At 43.5% G+C, this 21,273-nt stretch overlaps 1 protein-coding gene across 1 annotated transcript in view; it reads right to left on the bottom strand.

Moving 5' to 3' along the window:
- The window catches only part of LOC124616509 (trypsin delta-like), a 32,715-nt gene extending 11,917 nt beyond the window's left edge, over positions 1-20,798 (bottom strand). Inside the window, exons 1-2 of the mRNA XM_047144822.1 lie at positions 20,780-20,798; positions 9,297-9,535 (exon numbers count right to left, since the gene is read on the bottom strand). Of these exons, the coding sequence (XP_047000778.1) occupies positions 9,297-9,535; positions 20,780-20,798 (258 nt within the window). The remainder of the gene's footprint in view (positions 1-9,296; positions 9,536-20,779) is intronic.
- Between the last annotated feature and the right edge of the window lie 475 nt (positions 20,799-21,273).

The following is a 21,273-nucleotide window of genomic DNA, read 5'->3' as shown; positions in this document are numbered from 1 at the left end:
GCGATCACTATACATTACCTGAGACAAATGAAGACTTCAACTTCCTCATGCTCTAAAAGGAAGAAACATGAGGGTTTGATGTCTCATTAACATCGAGTTAATTAGAGATGATTTGCGGATGGGGAAAGAAATCAGTAATCCCCTTTCAGAGGAACCATCCTGTCATTTGACTGGAGTGATTAAGAAAGTCCCGATAAACCTCACTGTTCACGCAATCCTGACCTATCTCAATGCACAGCATGTACCACTGCTGTTGTGGCCAACTTGTTCTCCATATCGCACACCTACTGAGAACATCTGGTCACGTACTGCCGAACCACTACGACTTATGACCTCTAGCACAGGGTTAATGCAACGTGGTATGATACGTCATACCAGAAATACTGAGTGCCAGGCTGGATAACAGTAGTAGTAGGTGCGAGAGGGTTAAATAACTATACTACATTTCGCTATCCTCAGTGGTGTTGCGGTTGTCATGGCCCTCAGTCTAGTTGCTGTCCACCATAATGTACAGTTAACGTCACGTGCCACTGTCCACCGTTATCTTAAGTGTCAGCAGAATACTATTATCCAGTAAACTTTTTTTGTCGATATCTTTAAGCAACATGGTCAGCTGATAATCAAACTAATCCCAGATAACGATAAGAAGGCATTATGAACAGCTGATCATATTAAATTGATGGCCAGGAGTCCTCACTTGGGTACGTTCGACCGCAACTCTTTTAAGTTGACGCCGCAATGGCAACATGAATGTCCATGAGGATAAAACGATGATGAGGACAACATAACTACCACACCCGAGCGGAGAACATCTCTAACCAGTCTGAAATGAAAGCCAGAGCTGGTGCATGGCAGTCAGAGGCACTTAACACTCATTTAAGGGGATAAAGTATGAAGAGGTACAAACAAAAATTAGCAATCTCTAACATTAAATGCAAGCGAATGACACTAGATAAATGCCAATGTAATCTAAGTCCGTTTGCAATTGTTGACCATAAAAAATCCGTTTATTACATTCGAGGCCACTTTCTAACAGTGTGATATTTTATTTTTCATCATTAATGCCTTTCCTCAAATGTCACATTATGAATATGCAGTCCCTCTATCTCATTTGTTCCCTTTCTCTGACCCATATAAAGAATTGTATTGTAGTGAACTCGAGAAGTTACTCTGTGACATCAGATACCGTAAACACTATCAATGAGGTCGCTCCACGCTGGGCGCCAAAAATGTAGTTAACTCGAGAAATTCTTCTGTCTTCTATCGAGAGTGAAATGACGAGCAGATGACTGATGAGATTTCTCCACGTTAGGAGCCAACAGTTAATTGATATCAATGATTAAATTAAATCAAACACAAAGGGTATAAAATTAGGGAGTTCATTTTTGAATGTAAGAGACTGCTTATTTGATCAAAACATGATAGAAATGAATTAATTTTTTATGCTGTTTATACAAACCAAAAAAAGAAAATTATAAATATCGGGGCCGATTTGACTGGGCGTGGACACGCCTCAGTTATTAAGGGCGTGCAGGAGGGAAATCGTCTCACCATTCTCGTTATTGTTCGTCGTGTACTGCACGGGTTAGCTGCCCTCATCTGCAATCACGGCTTTGCGGCGGAGCCCAGGTACGATCTCCGCGTTTCTGCCGGTTGACAGTTGCGAGGCCGAAACTGTGCTGTCACGGCATCGGAAGGCAGACGTTCGCGATGAGTGGAAGAACGACCATGTTTTCTGGCTTCCGCTGTGTCTCCACGACTCTCCTTTTTCGATTCTCCTGCACCTCTCAGCTCAACTCCTCTTCGAAACACTATTCCTTTCGGCGTTATCATTGACGAACGAAATTTTCAATGTAGCCCAATGACAGGTCGCCGTTTCATCGCCACCCCTCTCCGTCCAAGGTAGAAATTTTCTATCTGGCGTGGGCTGGCGTTTGCCTCGTGAATTGGCCTCTTCCTCACGATTTCACATTCCTAAGATGTTTTCCTGCATTCCGAGTCTCTAGAAAGAGCAGCTACGCAACACTTCTTTATAACCGCTCTCTCTGCGTGAGCCCTGGACAGACTCATGTTTGGCCTCCGTCTCAAAATCTTCCGGCGTCCGTCATTTACAAGCCTCACCCTCGAGGAGAACGTCTTCTTAAGAATACTGGTTTCTTTCACACGCCTCCCTACGCCGATTCCCCGCGCTTTTTCCACACTTCTCCCTGTGCCCGTGGCGTGCTGGAATTAGTGACACATCTCTGCTTTCTATGGCAGGTAAAATGACTGCCACCAGGCCACAAGAATTCAGATGCTTTCGCGCGAACGTTCTTGGCGTTCTATCCTAATGGATGCAGGTGTCCATCAGCTCTCGGCACACTCCTCATTGTCAGATAAGCCATTCGCATGGTGACCCTCCTTGAGCGAGGCGCGGGCGTCCGCCCCGGCATCCCGCTGTGTCCTTGCAGAATGACTGCAGTTGTCTCCCCGGGTGCTCCCCCTAAGGTGTCCGGCTTTATCCTCCTCCAGGGCCTCTCGCGGCATACTGCAGACCAATAACTCTACATGCATGCCCAATACGCTTCCGTGAGAAGTGGGCCGGTGTCTGGCTGGACCGGAAATTACTCTGGGGGGGGGGGGGGGGGGCTATACAACACATGACCAACCGAGCTAGCGCGGGGTTCTAACAGCTCTACCCTATGCTCAACAGGCGTAGCACACTGAACAGAAGGGTGTCGAGGTCCATGTACATGACACTTATTCGACCCCTGATGACGTACGCAGCTCCTGTCTAGGGATACGCTGCGCCTACACGCCTGCGCCGTCGGCAGCTCATACAAAATAAAGTACTCAAAGTCATAAGCAATGCTCCACGAAACACGCGCATTGTGGACCTTCACCGGGAATGTCGACTTGAGACTCTCACGGAGGTAATCCACAAACTCACCACAAGACTATACAGAAACTCCAGACATTCGCAGAACCCGTTTATTCTGAATCTGGGGAAGTACGACCACAAGCATAGATGGAAACATAAAAGACCAAAAGACATACTTGTAAGGGCCTAACATCTATGGCCAAGCACACGCAAACACAACGGTACAGGTGAGCCCCTGTTAATCAGACGCCATTACTGGATATCCAGCTGGAATACAGTGCCGAATAACTGGCACCGCGAAGGGAAGCCGTACCGTACACTGCATGCAGACAAGCTCCACACATCCCCCACACAGTGAGATGATCTATGGCCGATCTCCCACTACTGTATAACGATCTTGGTTGTTCCAGGAATGTAGCGGCTGCAGCAACTGGGATACATCGCCATCGCTTGCCACGGTAATGATGCATGATACCCACACTAACAAATCCAACCTTGCATGAACTAAAGCAGCTAGTAAGGGCACTACTGCTCTTATTACCCATCCCACTGTCGCAGAGGTTTTTTTCCCCACGGCACGAGCCTTGGCACTTTTTTCCCTGTGTTCTTCAAATCGCTACCCTCACTCGCGTTTCGTCCACTATCTATCACCTGATGGACCGTGTTAATGCGTAGTTTTACCCAGACGCACGGATAACATCACAGCCCAGCATCCTATGGTACACTTACTGGATAACTAACATGTTGACGGAGGTGACACTTTTAGTTTGGTCACCACGTTGGTGCGGGCGTGGAGGGGCGCCATCTCTCTTGATTTAAAAAAAAACTAACTTGGCGAAAGTGGCTGCGATCGGACGTTTTACTGTATACCTCTATTTAACATCATTATCATCTTCTTCTTCTTCTTTTTCTCTTCAGGTATTAGACAGGAATTTCCTGTTACGGTACCCATCTCTGTCGGGGTCTTCCTCTGTCTCTTCTCCTACGGCGCTCTTAATTTCTTGCCTTTCAGGGAAGTATCTCTCCATTCTTTGTAGACGTTCATTCCATTATCTGCTGTAATTTCAAATTTTATCATTGAGGCTAAAGATTTTCAGTTCTTCTCTAATATCTCGATTTCTTAGTCTGTCTTCTCTCGTGCAACCTTTAACACCTTAAGGAATTTTGTTTCTCGTGCCGCAATCCAGCTTTCTTGCTTCTGGGTAGTCACACAGTGCATAGAGCAGTGCGGGAAGTTCAACAGTCTTGTATAAATTTAATTTGAGTGTCTTTCCTGGTTTTGTTTTTAGGTTTCGGTTAATTTTTCCTCATACCTGGCTTAATTTACTAATCATAATTTCAATGTCTCTGCTGTAGCCATATGTCATTTCACATCCGACGTAATTGAAATGGCTTACTTGCTCTAAAATCTCCTGATACATTTTGGTTCTGATTGGTTCTTTCCCCATCAAGTCCATTGTCTTAGTGTTTTCTTTTGAAATTTCCGTGTTAAATTTTGCACTTATATGTTTTAGGAAGTAGATTACTTTGTGAAGGCCATCTTCCTTGTCTGCTAGGATCACTGCATCTTCAGCATATAGCAAATTATTGAAAAGAAGGTTCCTGTCTAGGTAAATGCCCTTCTGAAATTCTGATTTCCATGTATTATTTCATTAATGTAGGTGTTGAACAAAGTTGTAGAGATGCAGCAGCATTGTCGTACCCCTTTGTTAGTTGGTATCTCTTTAGTTGTTTTACCATTGACATCTAGAGTGATATTTGTGTCTTGATATAAACTTTTTATCACATTTACTATATGCTTTAGATATCCGTGATTCGTCGTTATTTCCAGAAGTTTTTGTGTATTGTCAAAAGCTTTTTTAAAGTCAATAATAGCAATGTGTGTTTCATTATTGTACTATCCTCGTTCTTCTATTATTTCCTGTAGAATAAAAACTGCTCTATTGTGGAGTGTCCTTTCCTAAAACCCATTTGTTCCTCAGGCAGTACTGCTCCTGCTATGTTTTTAAGTCTTGTATTAATCATCTTAGGATACACCTTGTATCATGAGTCCAGTAAACTTATTCCTCGGTAACTACTGCATAGGCTTTTATGTCCTTCTTTGAAAATTGATATTACTCTACCTTTTTTCCAGTCCTTGAGAATACTCTTCTTCTTGGAATACTCTTCTTCTTCCAACATTCGTTGAAGAGATGTAGCAGTCGTTGGTGTAGCATCAATACTCAATATTTTAATAATCCAGATTTAATGCCGTCTTTTCCTGTTGCTTTTCAGTTCTTAAGTGATGTTAGTGCAGATGTTAATTCGCCAGACTGTATTTCATCTAATCCGTTCTCGTCTAGTTGTTCAATTTCACTTTCTTGTGCTGTCTGATTATACCGCAATTCGCTGTAATGATTTATCCACAGTTCTTCTTCATTACTATTTATTTGTATCTTCTCTCTTTCTGTTGTGTTTAAAGTTTTTAAAACCTCATATGCCACTTGTTGTCTTCCGTGGATATCGTGTTCGATATTAGAAATATACCTATCGCAGTGTTCCTGACGTGCTTTCCTTACTACGCATTTAGCGTTATTTCCTTTCTCCTTATAGTATCGTTTCATCATAAGAAATTAGACCAGTAAGATAACAGACCGATGTTTAATTATTCTCAATAGACGAAACGCATTCCAGGTTTACAATGAACGTTTCATTATCATTTTTTGGATACTGATCGTCACCAAGTTAGAAAATCACATAGTCATAGATGTGTGACTTGATCATTTCTGATTCCTCATATCCCCAAGATTATCAGCGAGCTGCAATCCACGCCGTAAGTATTGTTGAAAAACAGAGAGTCGCCTAATGCTATCCCTACAGCAAAGAAATGGCAGACAAATGCATACAGAATGTATGGGGCGTATGATCGTGACAGCTTTCTGATAGTAGACTATTGAGCTTATATCAGAGAACCTGAATTATGGCAGCGTGTGTTACGAGTGCTTGCGTAAGCCTAATTACACCAGTCAAAATCATTAGCGTCCACCGTTTTTTCGAGCAAATGCTGTAAACTGTGAATAAATAATTCTAGTCGCAGTGATGGACCCGAATATCTGCAGTACTCATCCGATGGGAAGTTTGCACTAGTCAATGAGTTACTGTCTGGAGAGCGGGCAAGTGGGAGTGAACATAGGGTGTAAAGCCACAGCTCGTAAGAGCTAACTCTCTTTGTTAATAATACAGCATAAGGTCTTCTCTCACAAACATTTAATGTTGTTGAAACACTTTGAACGCTGCCAAAGAAACTGATAAAACAACAATTTAAATGTGAGGAAATCGAACGTACACACGTGAAATTAATACAATGTGTGGATGTGTATAAAGTACGCAGGAAGTGGAAGACTCCAAATGCTACGAGGTCTATTCGGAAAGTAAGGTCCAATCGGTCGCGAAATGGAAACCAGAGTTGAAAAGGAAAAATTTTTTTTTTATTTACAACACTTAGCTGCAACTTGCAGCTACTTATCTACATAGTTGACGTTCCGACTAAAACAGTTGTTGTAGCATTGTACTAACTTTCGAATACCTTTGTCACGGAAGTCACCCGCCTGGGCTTTCTGCATATTCCACACGCTGAACCGCAATTTGTTGTCTGTGTCAAAATTTTGTCTGCGCTAGAATGTTGTCTATAAAGCCAGTTGATGTGAGCAGAGAAGAAAATCACAGGGAGCCAAGTCCGGGCTGTAAGGTGGGTGATCAAACACTTCCTATTGAAACAGCTACAGGAGCCTCCTCATTGGCCATGCAGTGTGCGGCAGAGGACTGTCACGAAAAAGGAAATGCGTGACGCTGTGTCGGCTGCCAGAAACCTGGCGAAATCTCTCAGAGGCAATCATACTTGGCGGGAGACACTATTATCTAGGCACCTTTACGTGTTCACTGTGCACTCATGACTGAAAAGTGCGACATGACGTGAACGAAGGGCATGCTAGAGACATTATCCGACAGGTCTATGCTAAGCTTCATCATAGTTTTGCTATGACTTCCATTTAGTGATCGATCAGACCTTCCGAATAGCACTCATATATATTTCGTAAGGAAACAAATCTCAGGTATGATAATTTCTGTCAAAATTTCATGCATACAACACGTAAACGGTAAGTAAAAGAGGATAAGCCAAAAGTAAATGAATCCTACTGAAATCACAGCATTCGCGTGTGTAAAACAAAACTGTAAATAATGTGTAATTTTCATAACAACGACTGTTTCTAGTGAAGAAAATAAATTACACGTTGTAACGAAAAATCGAATTTTTAAGTAGCATAGATGAAACCAACACCAATAAACCCCTTTTGGAGCTTGTAAACGACTTATCTGACTCATTTTAATAATGGACGGATAGTTAGGAGGGCTTTATGTGAGTTACAGTGTCATAACTAAGGCAACTGTGAACGGAGTGTCAAAACTAGTTCTATGGCTGAAGAAAGCAGTCATTACCTTAGCAACGATCATACATATCGATTCAAATGGATTTACAGGGGCACGTCATGTAGATAGCTACCTGTTCTAACACAAGATATCCACAACATCTGTACAGTTAATGAGGAACGTTAATCGCTCTACAGGTTCCTATAATTTAACGAAAACTATTGGAGGGCGGAGTGTCTAGTTGCTCCCACAAAATCCAGTATCTAAATGTTACTTACCACTTTCCACACAACTTAGTGTTAGTGTTATGAAATGGTTGTTTACTCTCTCTCCATTTTACCATTGTGATGCACCTGCCACCTACTCCTACAAAACATAGGGTGAAAATAAGATGTATGCCAAATGACAGACGATACCATTTATCTGATGATGCAATTTATGACACATACCTTGGTTGCAAGTGTGATAGAACAAATTGGAATTTTAAAAATGTCTGAGTGTGTATGACAACTGATTAAGCTGTAACTTGTTTTACGAGGGCAGTTCAATAAGCAATGCAACACATTTTTTTTCTGAAACAGGGGTTGTTTTATTCAGCATTGAAATACACCAGGTTATTCCCCAATCTTTTAGCTACACAACACTATTTTTCAACGTAATCTCCATTCAATGCTACGGCCTTACGCCACCTTGAAATGAGGGCCTGTATGCCTGCACGGTACCATTCCATTGGTTGATGTCGGAGCCAACGTCGTACTGCATCAATAACTTCTTCATCATCCGCGTAGTGCCTCCCACGGATTGCGTCCTTCATTGGGCCAAACATATGGAAATCCGACGGTGCGAGATCGGGGCTGTAGGGTGCACGAGGAAGAACAGTCCACTGAAGTTTTGTGAGCTCCTCTCGGGTGTGAAGACTTGTGTGAGGTCTTGCGTTGTCATGAAGAAGGAGAAGTTCGTTCAGATTTTTGTGCCTACGAACACGCTGAAGTCGTTTCTTCAATTTCTGAAGAGTAGCACAATACACTTCAGAGTTGATCGTTTGACCATGGGGAAGGACATCGAACAGAATAACCCCTTCAGCGTCCCAGAAGACTGTAACCATGACTTTACCGGCTGAGGGTATGGCTTTAAACTTTTTCTTGGTAGGGGAGTGGGTGTGGCGCCACTCCATTGATTGCCGTTTTGTTACAGGTTCGAAGTGATGAACCCATGTTTCATCGCCTGTAACAATCTTTGACAAGAAATTGTCACCCTCAGCCACATGACGAGCAAGCAGTTCCGCACAGATGGTTCTCCTTTGCTCTTTATGGTGTTCGGTTAGACAACGAGGGACCCAGCGGGAACAAACCTTTGAATATCCCAACTGATGAACAATTGTGACAGCACTACCAACAGAGATGTCAAGTTGAGCACTGCGTTGTTTGATGGTGATCCGTCGATCATCTCGAACGAGTGTGTTCGCACGCTCCGCCATTGCAGGAGTCACAGCTGTGCACGGCCGGCCCGCACGCGGGAGATCAGACAGTCTTGCTTGACCTTGCGGCGATGATGACACACGCTTTGCCCAACGACTCACCGTGCTTTTTTCCACTGCCAGATCACCGTAGACATTCTGCAAGCGCCTATGAATATCTGAGATGCCCTGGTTTTCCGCCAAAAGAAACCCGATCACTGCCCGTTGTTTGCAACGCACATCCGTTACAGACGCCATTTTAACAGCTCCGTACAGCGCTGCCACCTGTCGGAAGTCAATGAAACTATATGAGACGAAGCTGGAATGTTTGAAAATATTCCACAAGAAATTTCCGGTTTTTTCAACCAAAATTGGCCGAGAAAAAAAATGTGTTGCATTACTTATTGAACTGCCCTCGTACATGAATGCTGAAAGAATGAGCGAACTTGATCAGACTCCCATGGGATCCTCGAATGCCGTGGCATCATGGATAAACAAGTGCAGGTTGCCGACAATAGAGTAGACCGCGCCATCGGTCTCGCATTGTCCCCTTCCCCATGAGACGATGCCGACCTGAATGCTGCCACTGACGAGCGGCCCACCAAAGTCGCCGCCGTTGCAGGTGCTCTTGCCATTCTCGCCAGCGCAGATCATGCGGTCGTTGACATCAAAACTGGCCACGCAGTTGGCGCGGTCGATGACGGTGATGTCTACCTTCATTAACGTGTTCGGCGCCGCCTGCCCGGTGGAGATTGTGGTGCCCCAACCGGTGAAGGTGACTTTGAGGCCGCCTGGTGGATCGTAGCCGTAGCCTGGGAGACTCACGATGTGTATGTTGTCACCGATGGGGAAAGGAGGTTATGTCTCTATCGTGCCTATACCTTCCCTAATGGCAAAATGATAGTCACCTACGGCATTCTCAATTTTCTTTTTCATTATTCCGTATTTTATTCTCTTAAGCAACTTGGATGCTTGAGCTGTTAAGCTCATTGTGCGATAGTTCTCGCACTTGTCAGCTCTTGCTGTCTTCGGATGCTTTTCCGAAGGTCGGATGGTATGTCGCCAGACTCACACACTCTACACACCAACGTGAAAAGTCGTTTTGTTGCCACTTCCCACAATGATTTCAGAAAATCGGTTGGAATGTCATCTGTCACTACTTCCCTATTTTATCTTAAGTCCTCCAAAGCTCTTTGTAATTCTGATTCTGATACTGGATCCCTTATCTCATCTAAATCGGCTCCTGTATCTTCTTCCATCACAGCAGACAAATCTTCCCCGTCACAGCCGGCCGTGGTGGCCGAGCAGTTCTAGGCGCTTCAGTCCGGAAGCGCGCGACTGCTACGGTCGCAGGTTCGAATCCTGCCTCGGGCATGGATGTGTGTGATGTCTTTAGGTTAGTTAGGTTTAAGTAGTTCTAAGTTCTAGGGGACTGATGACCTCTGATGTTAAGTCCCCTAGTGCTCAGAGCCATTTCAACGATTTTCCCCCTCATCGAGGCTTTCAATATGTTCTATCCACCTATCCACTCTCTCCTCTGAATTTAACAGTGGAATTCCCGTTGCACGCATAATGTTATCATCCTTCCTTTTAATTTTATCGAAGGAAGTTTTGACTTTTCTGCAGACTGAGCCTATCCTTCTGACAATCATTTAAATTTCGATGTCTTCACATTTTTCCTGCAGCCATTCCGTTTTAGTGCCCTTGCCCTTCCTATTTATTACATTCGTCAGCGACGTGTATTTCTGTATTCCTGAATATATCTGAACATTTTTGTACTTCCTTTCTGCAGCTGAAGAATTTCTTCTACTAGCCAAGGTTTCTTCGCAGGTACCTTCATTACATCCGTGTGTACCTTTCCTACTTCTGTGATTGCCCTTATAGACATGTGCATTCCTCTTTACTGCCTACTTAATTACCCCATATTGCTCTGCCACTTCAAGTGGATCTCGTCATGCCTTAGTACTTCTGTATCCCACTTCTTTGCGTATTGATTCTGCCTGACTAATCTCTTGAGCTTCAGCCTAGTCTTCATCACCACTACATTGTGATATGCGTCAATATTTACTCCTGGGTACCCCTTATATACAGTATATGATTTCGGAATCTCTATCTGACAATGATGTAATCTGAGACCTTCCCATATCACCCGGTCTTTTCCATGTATACCTCCTCCTCTTGTGACTTTTGAGCAGAGTATTCGATGTTACTAGCTGAAATGTATAACAGAACTCAATTAGTCTTTCTCCTCACTCATTTCTTGTCTCTTGTAACCTTTCCTTCTACTCTTCCCCTACAACTGCATCCCAGTGCCCCGTGACTATAGATTTTCATCCCCCTTTACATAATGTGTTACTGTTTTAATATTCTAAGACACTATCTATTCATCTTCAACTTGCGACGTCGGCATGTATACCTGAACTATCGTTGCCGGTGTTGCAAAAAAATTGGAAATGTATGGTAGGGTCTTATGGGACCAAACTGCTCAGGACATCGGTCACTAAGCATTCACAGACTTTCATCTAAAGTAAACTAACTTACGCTAAGGACGACACACACACACACACCCATGCCTGAGGGAGAGCTTTAACCTCCGACGAGTGGAGCCGCGCGGGCCGCGATAGGATGCCCTAGACCACGCGGCTACCCCGCGCGGTGTGTGTTGGTTTACTGTCGATTCTGATCAGAACCACCCTGTCACTGAACTGTTCACAGTAACGCACTGTCTTCCCTACCTTCCCATTCATAAAGAAACCTACTCCCGTTACACCATTCCCTGCTTCTATTGATGTTACCCTATACTCATCTGACCAGAAATCCTTGTCTTCTCTCCACTTCACTTCACTGACCCCTACTACATCTAGATTGAGCCATTGCATTTCCCTTTTTCAGATTTTCTACTTTCTCTAACACGTTCAAGTGTCTGATATTCCACGGCTCGACTCGTAGAACATTATCGTTTCGTTGATAATTCATTCTTTTTCTCATGGTAACCGCCCGCTTGCCAGTCCTCTCCTGGAGATCCTAATGGGGAACTATTCCGGAATCTTTTGTCAATGGAGAGGTCATCACGACACCCCTTCATTTATATGCCACGCGTCCTGTTCATACACGTTACTAGTCTTTAATGCAGTGTTTACCATTGCATTCTGCATCCTCGTGCCGTTGATCACTGCTGATTCTCCCGTCTTTACGGCAGTTTCCCACACCTAGGAGAAGGGAGTGCCTTGAACCTCGGTTCACTCCTCTGCCCTCTTTAACAAGGCCGTTGGCAGAATGAGGGTGACTCTTTATGCTGGAAGTCTTCGGCCGGCAATCTTGATTATAAATCAAAATTTAAGCAGCGGCGGGATTCGATCCCTGTACTAAACACGTTTCGATTAAGAATCAAAGACGCTACCCCTACAGCTTTTAATAGTAAATATTAATCGACAAAATCACTTGTTTCGCACCAAAATGGCTGTGGCTTTCCTACGTGGCGTGTGTTGATTTAGCTTTCTTATGGCTAGCCATCGGGCCTCATCTCACCGTCCACTGGCAGCGGCAGATCGTCCAGCGGTAACTTTAGTTACCGTGCGAACTGAAATCTTACACCTGCTAATGTGTCCTGCATTACTGCTTCAGCTCACTGGATGCCAGTGATACTTGCAAGCGCGACATAAAATGTAAATTTGGAAATTAGGAGAAGCAAAATGTGGTAGAAAAGAATGAGGTACTTTACACATTTGAATGCTGCAGTGCGTCATCGCAGTAACCTTCTTCACACATTGGTTGAAAGGATGACCGCCGTCGAAAACAAGGACAGGGTTTAGCGGAAACTTCTCGAGTACCTCGCGAACATCATATCAAGAGGAATGGAAGCATTTTCAAGTTCCTGGGGTAGAGCAACGTTGTATTGAATGTCAAAAAGAGATAGAATCGTTTTTACAGATATGATAAGAGGTCATCTTTCTAAAAAGATCTTATTGTGTTTATTGCTTTGTTTTTATTTGGCAATTAAGCAATTGTTTTATTTGCATAACGCGCTCTCTGTCGTACCCTGCTCACCTGGAACCTAGACCACCTCAGTTCATTGATATGCAGTTTGTACAGAACTGGTGTGTGCATTGAACTAGTGTGGTGGTAATTTTGTTTTTATGCATCCGAGCCGGCCGCTGTGACCGAGCGGTTCTAGGCGCTTTAGACCGGAACCGCGCTGCTTCTACGGGCGCAGGTTCGAATACTGCCTCGGGCATGGATGTGTGTGATGTCTTTAGTTAAGTCAGGTTTAAGTAGTTCTTAGTCTAGGGGACTGATGACCTAAGATGTTAAGTCCCATAATACTAGAGAGATTTGAACCATTTGGACTGTTTGTGCATTTGTTACGTATAGTTAGCTCTCTTATTACCTTTCTTACGTGGCATTTTTATTAAGCTGCTCATGAATAGTTTCTGTGTAATAGATGTCTACTGTTATAAGTAGTGAAGCATTTTCGGTTCTAAGTGGTTAGCTACATACGTTACCAAGTAGTCAACCATTTAGTACTGCAAATAACATGCCATCTACTACCTACGGTGGTGATGAATCTGTGCTGCAGGTGATTAACGATATATAAAAAATCGCCCACAGACATTCTATTCTCCTGGATGCTAAAACAGTCCAAACTTCTTCTTCTGTATTTTGTCTGACACCGATTTATTGCTGCTATTCGGTTGAGACTGTTTACGAAAAAGTTGCAGAGACTGTCCTCTACTACGTGTACTATAAAGATTTAGACAGAGTCCTGCAAGTAAATATGCAGCTAGTGCCTTTCCCCAACTTGTTAATTAGCGTGTAAAATTTGAAAGTGTTTACTGCACTTAACACATCAACATTTTGTTGGAAAACGTTCACCAAAACCCTTCGTAAACTGTTGGGATTAAAATTCCATACACACGACCCTTTGACAACCCTTTGACCAGATCTCTAGACATACTGTTTATGTCTTGAACTAATGTGTTGCTGACGTTATCTGGTAGACTGTGTCTATTTCTGAGAATTACTGAGATCGCAAAATCGGGACACAAGCACATTTCAATTACATACAAAATAAATACGTGTAAGTGAAACGTATAGACAGATAAAATATCTACAAACATTATTTAGCAATAAATAACTCTTCGTTACCGTTTACTATTGAAGATGGATGTGTGGGTATACAGGGCCACAGTATTATACGAAAACGCTTTCCACCAAACCACTTAATCCCAAGTGCATTGGGTCATTGTTAATTGCAATGTACATCCGTTAGACTACTTACTCTACATCTACATCTACATCTACATCTACGTGATTACTCTGCTATACAATTAATTGGTTCGCAGAGGTTTCAATGAACCACCTTCAAGCTGTCTCTCTGCCTTTCCACTCTCGAACGGCGCGAGGGAAAACGAGCACTTAAATTTTTCCATGCGAGCTCTGATTTCTCTTATTTTATCGTGATGATCATTGCTCCCTACGTAGATCGGTGTCAACAGAATGTTTTCGCAATCGGAGGAGAAAACTGGTGATTGAAATTTCATGAGAAGATCCCGTCACAATGAAAAACTCCTTTGCTTTAGCGTTAGCTACTCCAATTCACGTATCATGTCTGTGGCACTATCTCCCCTATTTCTCAATAAAATAAAACTAATCGCCCTTCTTTGAACTTTTTCGATATCATACGACAGTCCCACCGGATGCGGATCCCACACCGCACAGCAGTACGCTAGAATAGGGCGGACAAGTGTAGTGTAAGCAGTCTCTTTTGCAGATCTGTTGCACCTTGTAAGTGTTCTGCTAATGAATCGCAGGCTTTGGTTTGCTTTACCCCGAACATTGAGCTTTGTGATCGTTCCACTTTAGGATATTTGTAATTGTAATCCCTAAGTATTTAGTTGAATTTCCAGCCTTCAGATTTGTTACACTTATCGCGAAATCGAAATTTAGCGGATTTCTTTTAGTACTCCTGTGAATAATTTCACACTTTTCTTTATTCAGGGTCAATTGCCACTTTTCGCACCACACATATATCGTATCTAAATCATTTTGCTATTAGTTTTGGTCATCTGATGATTTTACAAGACGGTAAATGACAGCATCATCTGCAAATAATCTAAGACGGCTACTCAGATTGTCTCCTATGCCGTTAATACAGATCAGGAACAATAGAGAGGCTATAAACTTCTTTAGGGAACGCCGGACTTTACTTCTGTTTATGTCGATGACTTTCCGCCTATTATTAGGAACTGTCACATTCCTGACAGGAAATCACGAATCCAGTCGCACAACTGAGGCGATATTCCATAGGCACACAGTTTAGTTAGAAGAAGCTTGTGACTGACGGTGTCGAAAGCCTTCTGGAAATCTAAAAATATGGAATCAATTTGACATCCACTGTTGATAGCACTCATTACTTCATGAGTATAAAAAGCTAGTTGTGTTTCACAAGAACGATGTTTCCTGAATCCGAACTGACTATGTGTTAAGAAATCGTTTTCTTTAAAGCAACTCATAATGTTCGTACACAGCATATGTTCCAAAACCCTACTGCGAATCGACGTTAGTGATATAGGCCTCTAATTCAACGGATTACTCATATTTCCCTTTTTGGGTACTGGTGTGACTTGAGCAATTTTCCAGTCTTTAGGTACGGAACTTTCAGTAAACGAGCCGTTGTATATGACTCCTAAATATGGAACTATTGCATCAGCATACTCTCAAAGGGACCTGATTGGTATACAATCTGTACCGGAGGCCTTGCCTTTATTAAGTGATTTTAAGCTCCTTAGCTATACCGAGGATATCTACTTCTATGTTTCTCGTCTTCACAGTTGTTCTCGATTCGAATTTGGGAATATTTACTTCGACTTCTTTGGTGAAAGATTTTCGGAAAACCGTGTTTAATAACTATGCTTTAGTGGCACTATCATCAGTGACTTCACTGTTGTTATCGCGCATTGAAGGTATTACTGCACCTTGCCACTGATGTGCTTTATAGATGAACAGAAACTCTTAGGGTTTTCGGCCAGATTCCGAGACACAGTTTCCTCACGGAAATTATTAAAAGCATCTCGCATTGCAGCACGCGCTATATTACGAACTTCTGCAAAACTTTGCTAATCTTGGGGATTTTGCGTTCTTTAAAATTTGGCATGCTGTTTTCGTTGCTTCTGCAACAGCGATCTAACCCGTTTTGTGTATCATGGAGGATCAATACCATCACTTATTAATTTATGTGTTATAGATCTTTCAACTGCCGTCGATACTATCTGTTTAAAATCATTCCACAGCTTTTCTACGCTTACGTGATCAGATTTTTATCTGCATTTTTAAATAGATGTACTTTGCGTTTCTCTTTGATGGTTGTGGGCGTTACGGTATTCAGCTTAGCAGCAACTGCCTTGTGGTCGCTAATCCCTGTATTCTTCATGATACTCCCTACTTGTCCAGGATTATTTGTTGTTAAGAGGTCAAGTATGTTTCGCAACCACTTACGCTTCGTGTGGGCTCGTAAACTAATTGTTCAAAATAATTTTCTGAGAAATCATTCAGTACAATTTCGGATGTTGTTTTATACCACCGCCGGCTTTAAACGTATATTTTTTTCCAGCGTATCGAGTGTAGATTGAAGTCACCACCGACTATAATTCTATGAGTGGGGTACCTATTTGAATTGAGACTCAAGTTTTCTTTGAACTGTTGAGTACCTACATCTGAGTCGGGGGGTTGGTAAAACGATCAAATTAATAGTATAGTCCGATTGTCAAGTATAACCTCCACCCATACTATTTTGCAGGAAGTATTTAATTCAATTTCATTAGAAAGTAAACTACTTCTGACAGCAATAAATACTCCACCAACAACTGTACTTAATCTATCCTTTCCGAACACTATTACGTCGTTTGGAAAAATTTCGGCTGCACCTATTTCCGGGTTTAGCCAGCATTCCATACCTATAACTATTTGAGCTTCAGTGCTTTCTATTAGGGCTTGGAGCTCTGGTTCTTTCCCAACACAGATACGACAATTTACAACTACAATAACGATCGTTTCTACTACTACCTTACTGCGTTTTACCTGCCCCTTCCAGACGGACACCGCTTGTGTGGTTTCCTGAGACCCTCTAGCCTTGAAAACCGCCCAGACCTTCCACACAGACCCCTCTACCCGTGTAGCTGCTTTCTGTGTGTAATGGACTGCTGGCCTATTAAGCGGAACCCGGAAACCACCACCTGATGGCGCAGGTCGAGGAATCTGCTGCCACACGTTCAAAAAAATGGTTCAAATGGCTCTGAGCACTATGGGATTTAACTACTGAGGTCATCGGTCCCCTAGAACTTAGAACTACTTCAACCTAACTAACCTAAGGACATCACACACATCCATGCCCGAGGCAGGATTCGAACCAGCGACCGTATCGGTCGCGCGGTTCCAGACTGAAGCTCCTAGAACCGCTCGGCAACTCTGGTCGGCTGCCACACGTTCACAGGAGCGCCTGAGCCTCTGATTCAGACCCTCCACTCGGCTCTGCACCAATGGACCACAGTGAGTTCTGTCATAGATGCTGCTGATGTTGAGCTGCGCCTTTATCTCTCAAGCAAGACTGGCAGTCTTTAACATTTCACCTAGCCGCCTGAAACCAGAGAGAATCTCATCCGATCCAAAGCAACAAATGTTATTGGTACCGACATGGGGCCACCACCTGCAGTTGGTTGCACCCTGAACTCTTCGTGGCATCCGGAAGCACCCTTTCCAAATTCAGAATGGCTCCTTCCAGTGTGCATACAGACTACACACAGGATTCCTTCCCCTCCATGGCGGCCATGTTCTTAAGGGGCCCCACAATGAACATAATGTTGTAGCTCCCAACTACCAGCAAACCCACCCTCTGTGAATGCCCCGAACGTGTGGGCCGAGAAACTTTCTCTGAAATAGGATGGATGACTGCATCCAGCTTAGAGACATCATCGGCCACAGATAACGCCCGAATCTTGTTCCTCAAACGAACCGAAGAGGCCCTATGTTCGGCCCCTCAGAAAGTCTTTCGCTGCCTGCCAGACTTTGGAATGATCTCCCACTCGACCACAGGTGAGGGATCAACCTCAGTGCAAGCAGTACGCGGGGTGGCCACAGCAGTGGGCCGATTAGGGGACACACAGGTCGTGCTCGACGTCCCTGACGTTCCCCCGTACGATCCCCCACAGGAATGCCCTTGGAAGCAGCTCAAGCTGTGTGACAGAAGCCAACACTGCCTGGAGCTGTGAGCGAAGGTTCATCAACTCAGCTCGCATCTGCAAACAGGAATCACACTGCCTATCCATTTCTGAAGTTGCTTGTGTCTAAAACTCGTAAAAATATGTAATAAACAAATGGTGTACTCACCTTATTAGTAGCATGAACCCGAGTGGCTCTGTCACTGATGGTCTAACAGTCACTCAGCTGTTTTAAGCAAAGCAAACTCAAGCCTGTACGATCGAGGGTCAGTACAAGGTTAGATAGCAACGGCGGTGCTCTACGCTGCATAGTTTTTCAAATGTAAGGTTGTTCGTAGTGAGCACTCAAACATGCAAGAAATTACAAAAATATGTCCCTGGTTAGAAACTTCAATTATTAACAGTGAAATCAACAAACCAGTAGATGATTCATGGTAGGAATAACGTTATTGTCAGCGCAGGAGAATGAGTGTTGACCTGGCTTGGAATGATGCGGCTATAAACAATATCAACCTGAAGTCGCTGTTATCTGATTATAAATGTCTACTGTTTCACAAACTCTGTCATTATTAATGTGAATTCACAGAATAACTGGAAAAAATATTTATTATTCACAGTACTGTCTTCAAAATATCATTAGTTAAGCTATGTCCGCTAGGTCAACAGAGTTACTCATGTTGCAACTATATAAACTTGTGACATTGAAATTGCCCTTAACAGCATAAACATAGTTTTAATTTTAGTTGTTACTGAAGTATAACTGTCAAAAGTTAAATTGAAAACTGACATCTACCGATGTGATACACTTTACTTATATTATGCTGTATGAGTTCATTTGTACTGACACTCCATAGCAGTTGAAACTTCGGTTGACAGTCAACGGTGCGACTGTAGAGATATGCAGTCAGAAGCTTCCTACACATGAAGGTACCAAAAAAAAAAATGGTGGAGACAGGTGGAACTACAGACTTAAGCTCTACGCCACCTGTCTCTGACCCAACACCTCTTGAGCCAGCCCCACATCTTCAAACGACCTTGGCCATCATGCAAATGCATTGTCCCCATTGACGTAGCACCCTTTATTGAGCCATCTCTCCCGCTTTGGTATTGTGTAGGTCGTATTTTGGTTGTATTACTGTTTTGAACATACAGTAATACTAATCGTTCAGAGTTCTGTAAAACATCAATAAAGTCAGTACGTACAGGAAAATTTTCCTTTATTTTTTTGTTGTGGCATCAGACACCAAATGCGGCATGTTGACACCAAATGTAGTGGATGGGTGCCAGGAGGTGCCGTATTAAAACTCGGCCGAGCTTTTCAAATGATTTGTTCGTTACCACTAGAGTGCTTCGTTGACCTCGGTCTGCATCACAGGCCCTGCAATGCTGAGGCCGCTGCCCCAGCGACCTGTGTCACGCAACGCTGTGTCGTGCCGGCCTTGTTCGCCAGCTGTAGAGTTCCGGTTACGTCAGGATGGCTGCGCCAGCAGCCAACTCAGCTGCCACTATCCCAGTTGACTCTGTGCTGCTCCGCCAGAAATCTTCGTCAGCTGGCACACCTGGGAACGCGGTGGCAACGACCGCACGCGATCCGGCGTCCTCGCCACGGAAGTCTTCAGTGTGTGTCGGGAGCCAAGACGACTGTCTGCGGTAGCGAGCCAAAGGGTGGCCTGCCCAGGCTGGCTGCGGACCCCATGTCAGCCTCAGAGGGTCGAACCAACGACCCACCGTGGACTGGGACACTGTCGCCCCATCTGTTGCTGCATGTAGCCTGCCAGAGTGACACGCACTGCCATCCGGGAGAGCTGCCACACTTCAGTGATTCTCGTTAGAAAACTAGACCTATTTATACTCGGCTGCGCGCCTCTGTTTCACTAACATATCGCTCCGAGTCACATATGCCCACACCCCGCTTATGCCAGTGGGCCCCTTCTGCCTATAGCTTCCGCCATGCGAACCGCTGCGTTTACTCTTTTCAATGGTTCAACGGCCCTGTGGCCTCCATTCCACTTTGCAACCGCTGGCCAGCATAACTTACTGCAATCCGGCCTGCACCTGGCTGCAACTTGTGCTCACAATATGGCACTAAACTTTACCTATCCTAAACGGTGGTGCCGCTAGAGTATTCTCCTTTTTTCTCTGTTAACTTTGTTTATATTGGATTATAACGATTTTGTGTGTACAGTTTTCATGAGATGTATTATGTAGAATCAATGTTGTTGTTTATTGCGAAATGGTAATTCATGTATGTATGTCATTTCGTTTTAATTTTAAGAGCGACGGCCCATTAGAAAAGTTAATATCTGCAAATCATGTTATAAAGAGACAGATAAGCGACGATTGTGAACTATGTCGCTTTGCAACTGAGAGTTTAGCCGAATAATGTTTTCGTTTATGGCACTGACCTGGCCATGGTCTGGTTTGGTATGTTCAAAGTTTTATTGAAATCTGTGATTTTGGCTGAGCAACTGAACATTTTAGTTTTGGAGACGTGAAAAATAAATGAGCGGACTGGGTTGATGATCGTTCGCCCGTCGACCGTTATTTAAGGCAATCTGCATTCTCAGTATTATATCAACATACCCCGTTCTGCTAGTGGAACCATGAGGCTTTATTTTTGGTGCATTCTGATGGACCGGCAATGGGTGAGACAACACAGAGTGTCGGCACCAGAGAACTTGCTACAGTCCATCCAGGTAGGAACATGGAGGTAAAAAAAAGAAGGCAGTTGTCATTACTTCTTAGACATGGAACCGTTGTCCGCCTTTTTAAACAGCTCATACTTTAGGTTCAACGTATTTACATTTCCATGTGACAATTATCTGTGACGTCACTATGACGTACCTGTGACCAGTTTCGCCATTTGGGGAAATCCATCGACTTCTGTGGTCGTACCTCAAATATTATCTAGTGCTTTGACTATGTGGAGACATAGCTGCTTCATGAAAAATCCCAACTTACGTCTTTTTCGGCTGTACTAATCGATTAGATCGTAATGTAAAGTGTAAAGGAATCACATTTATTCGTAAGAGGTGCCGTTCAAGTAATATTTTCTTTAGTATATATGATATATGGTTGCGCTATTTGCTTTTATTTAATCTTGTGTGTTTCATTGCGTTCCCAAACGCAAACGCTCCGACATCCGATCCGCGCTGCATGAATAGCTTCGTCCCCGCACAACACATGGCTACGTGACTGTTCTGGTTATTGGTGCTGTTCCTCATGCCCTAAATTCTTTCTGCCGATAATTATTCATTGTTCACATCTTCTGCCTCGTTAAAAAAGTTGTGGCTAGAAAAACTGGGGACAGCATGATATTCGTACGTATTATTGTTTGT

The sequence above is a fragment of the Schistocerca americana genome, chromosome 5 (genome assembly GCF_021461395.2).
Source record: "Schistocerca americana isolate TAMUIC-IGC-003095 chromosome 5, iqSchAmer2.1, whole genome shotgun sequence".
NCBI lineage: Eukaryota > Metazoa > Arthropoda > Insecta > Orthoptera > Acrididae > Schistocerca > Schistocerca americana.
Note: the sequence above shows the minus strand (reverse complement) of the source record. Positions and strands in the feature narration are given on the sequence as shown.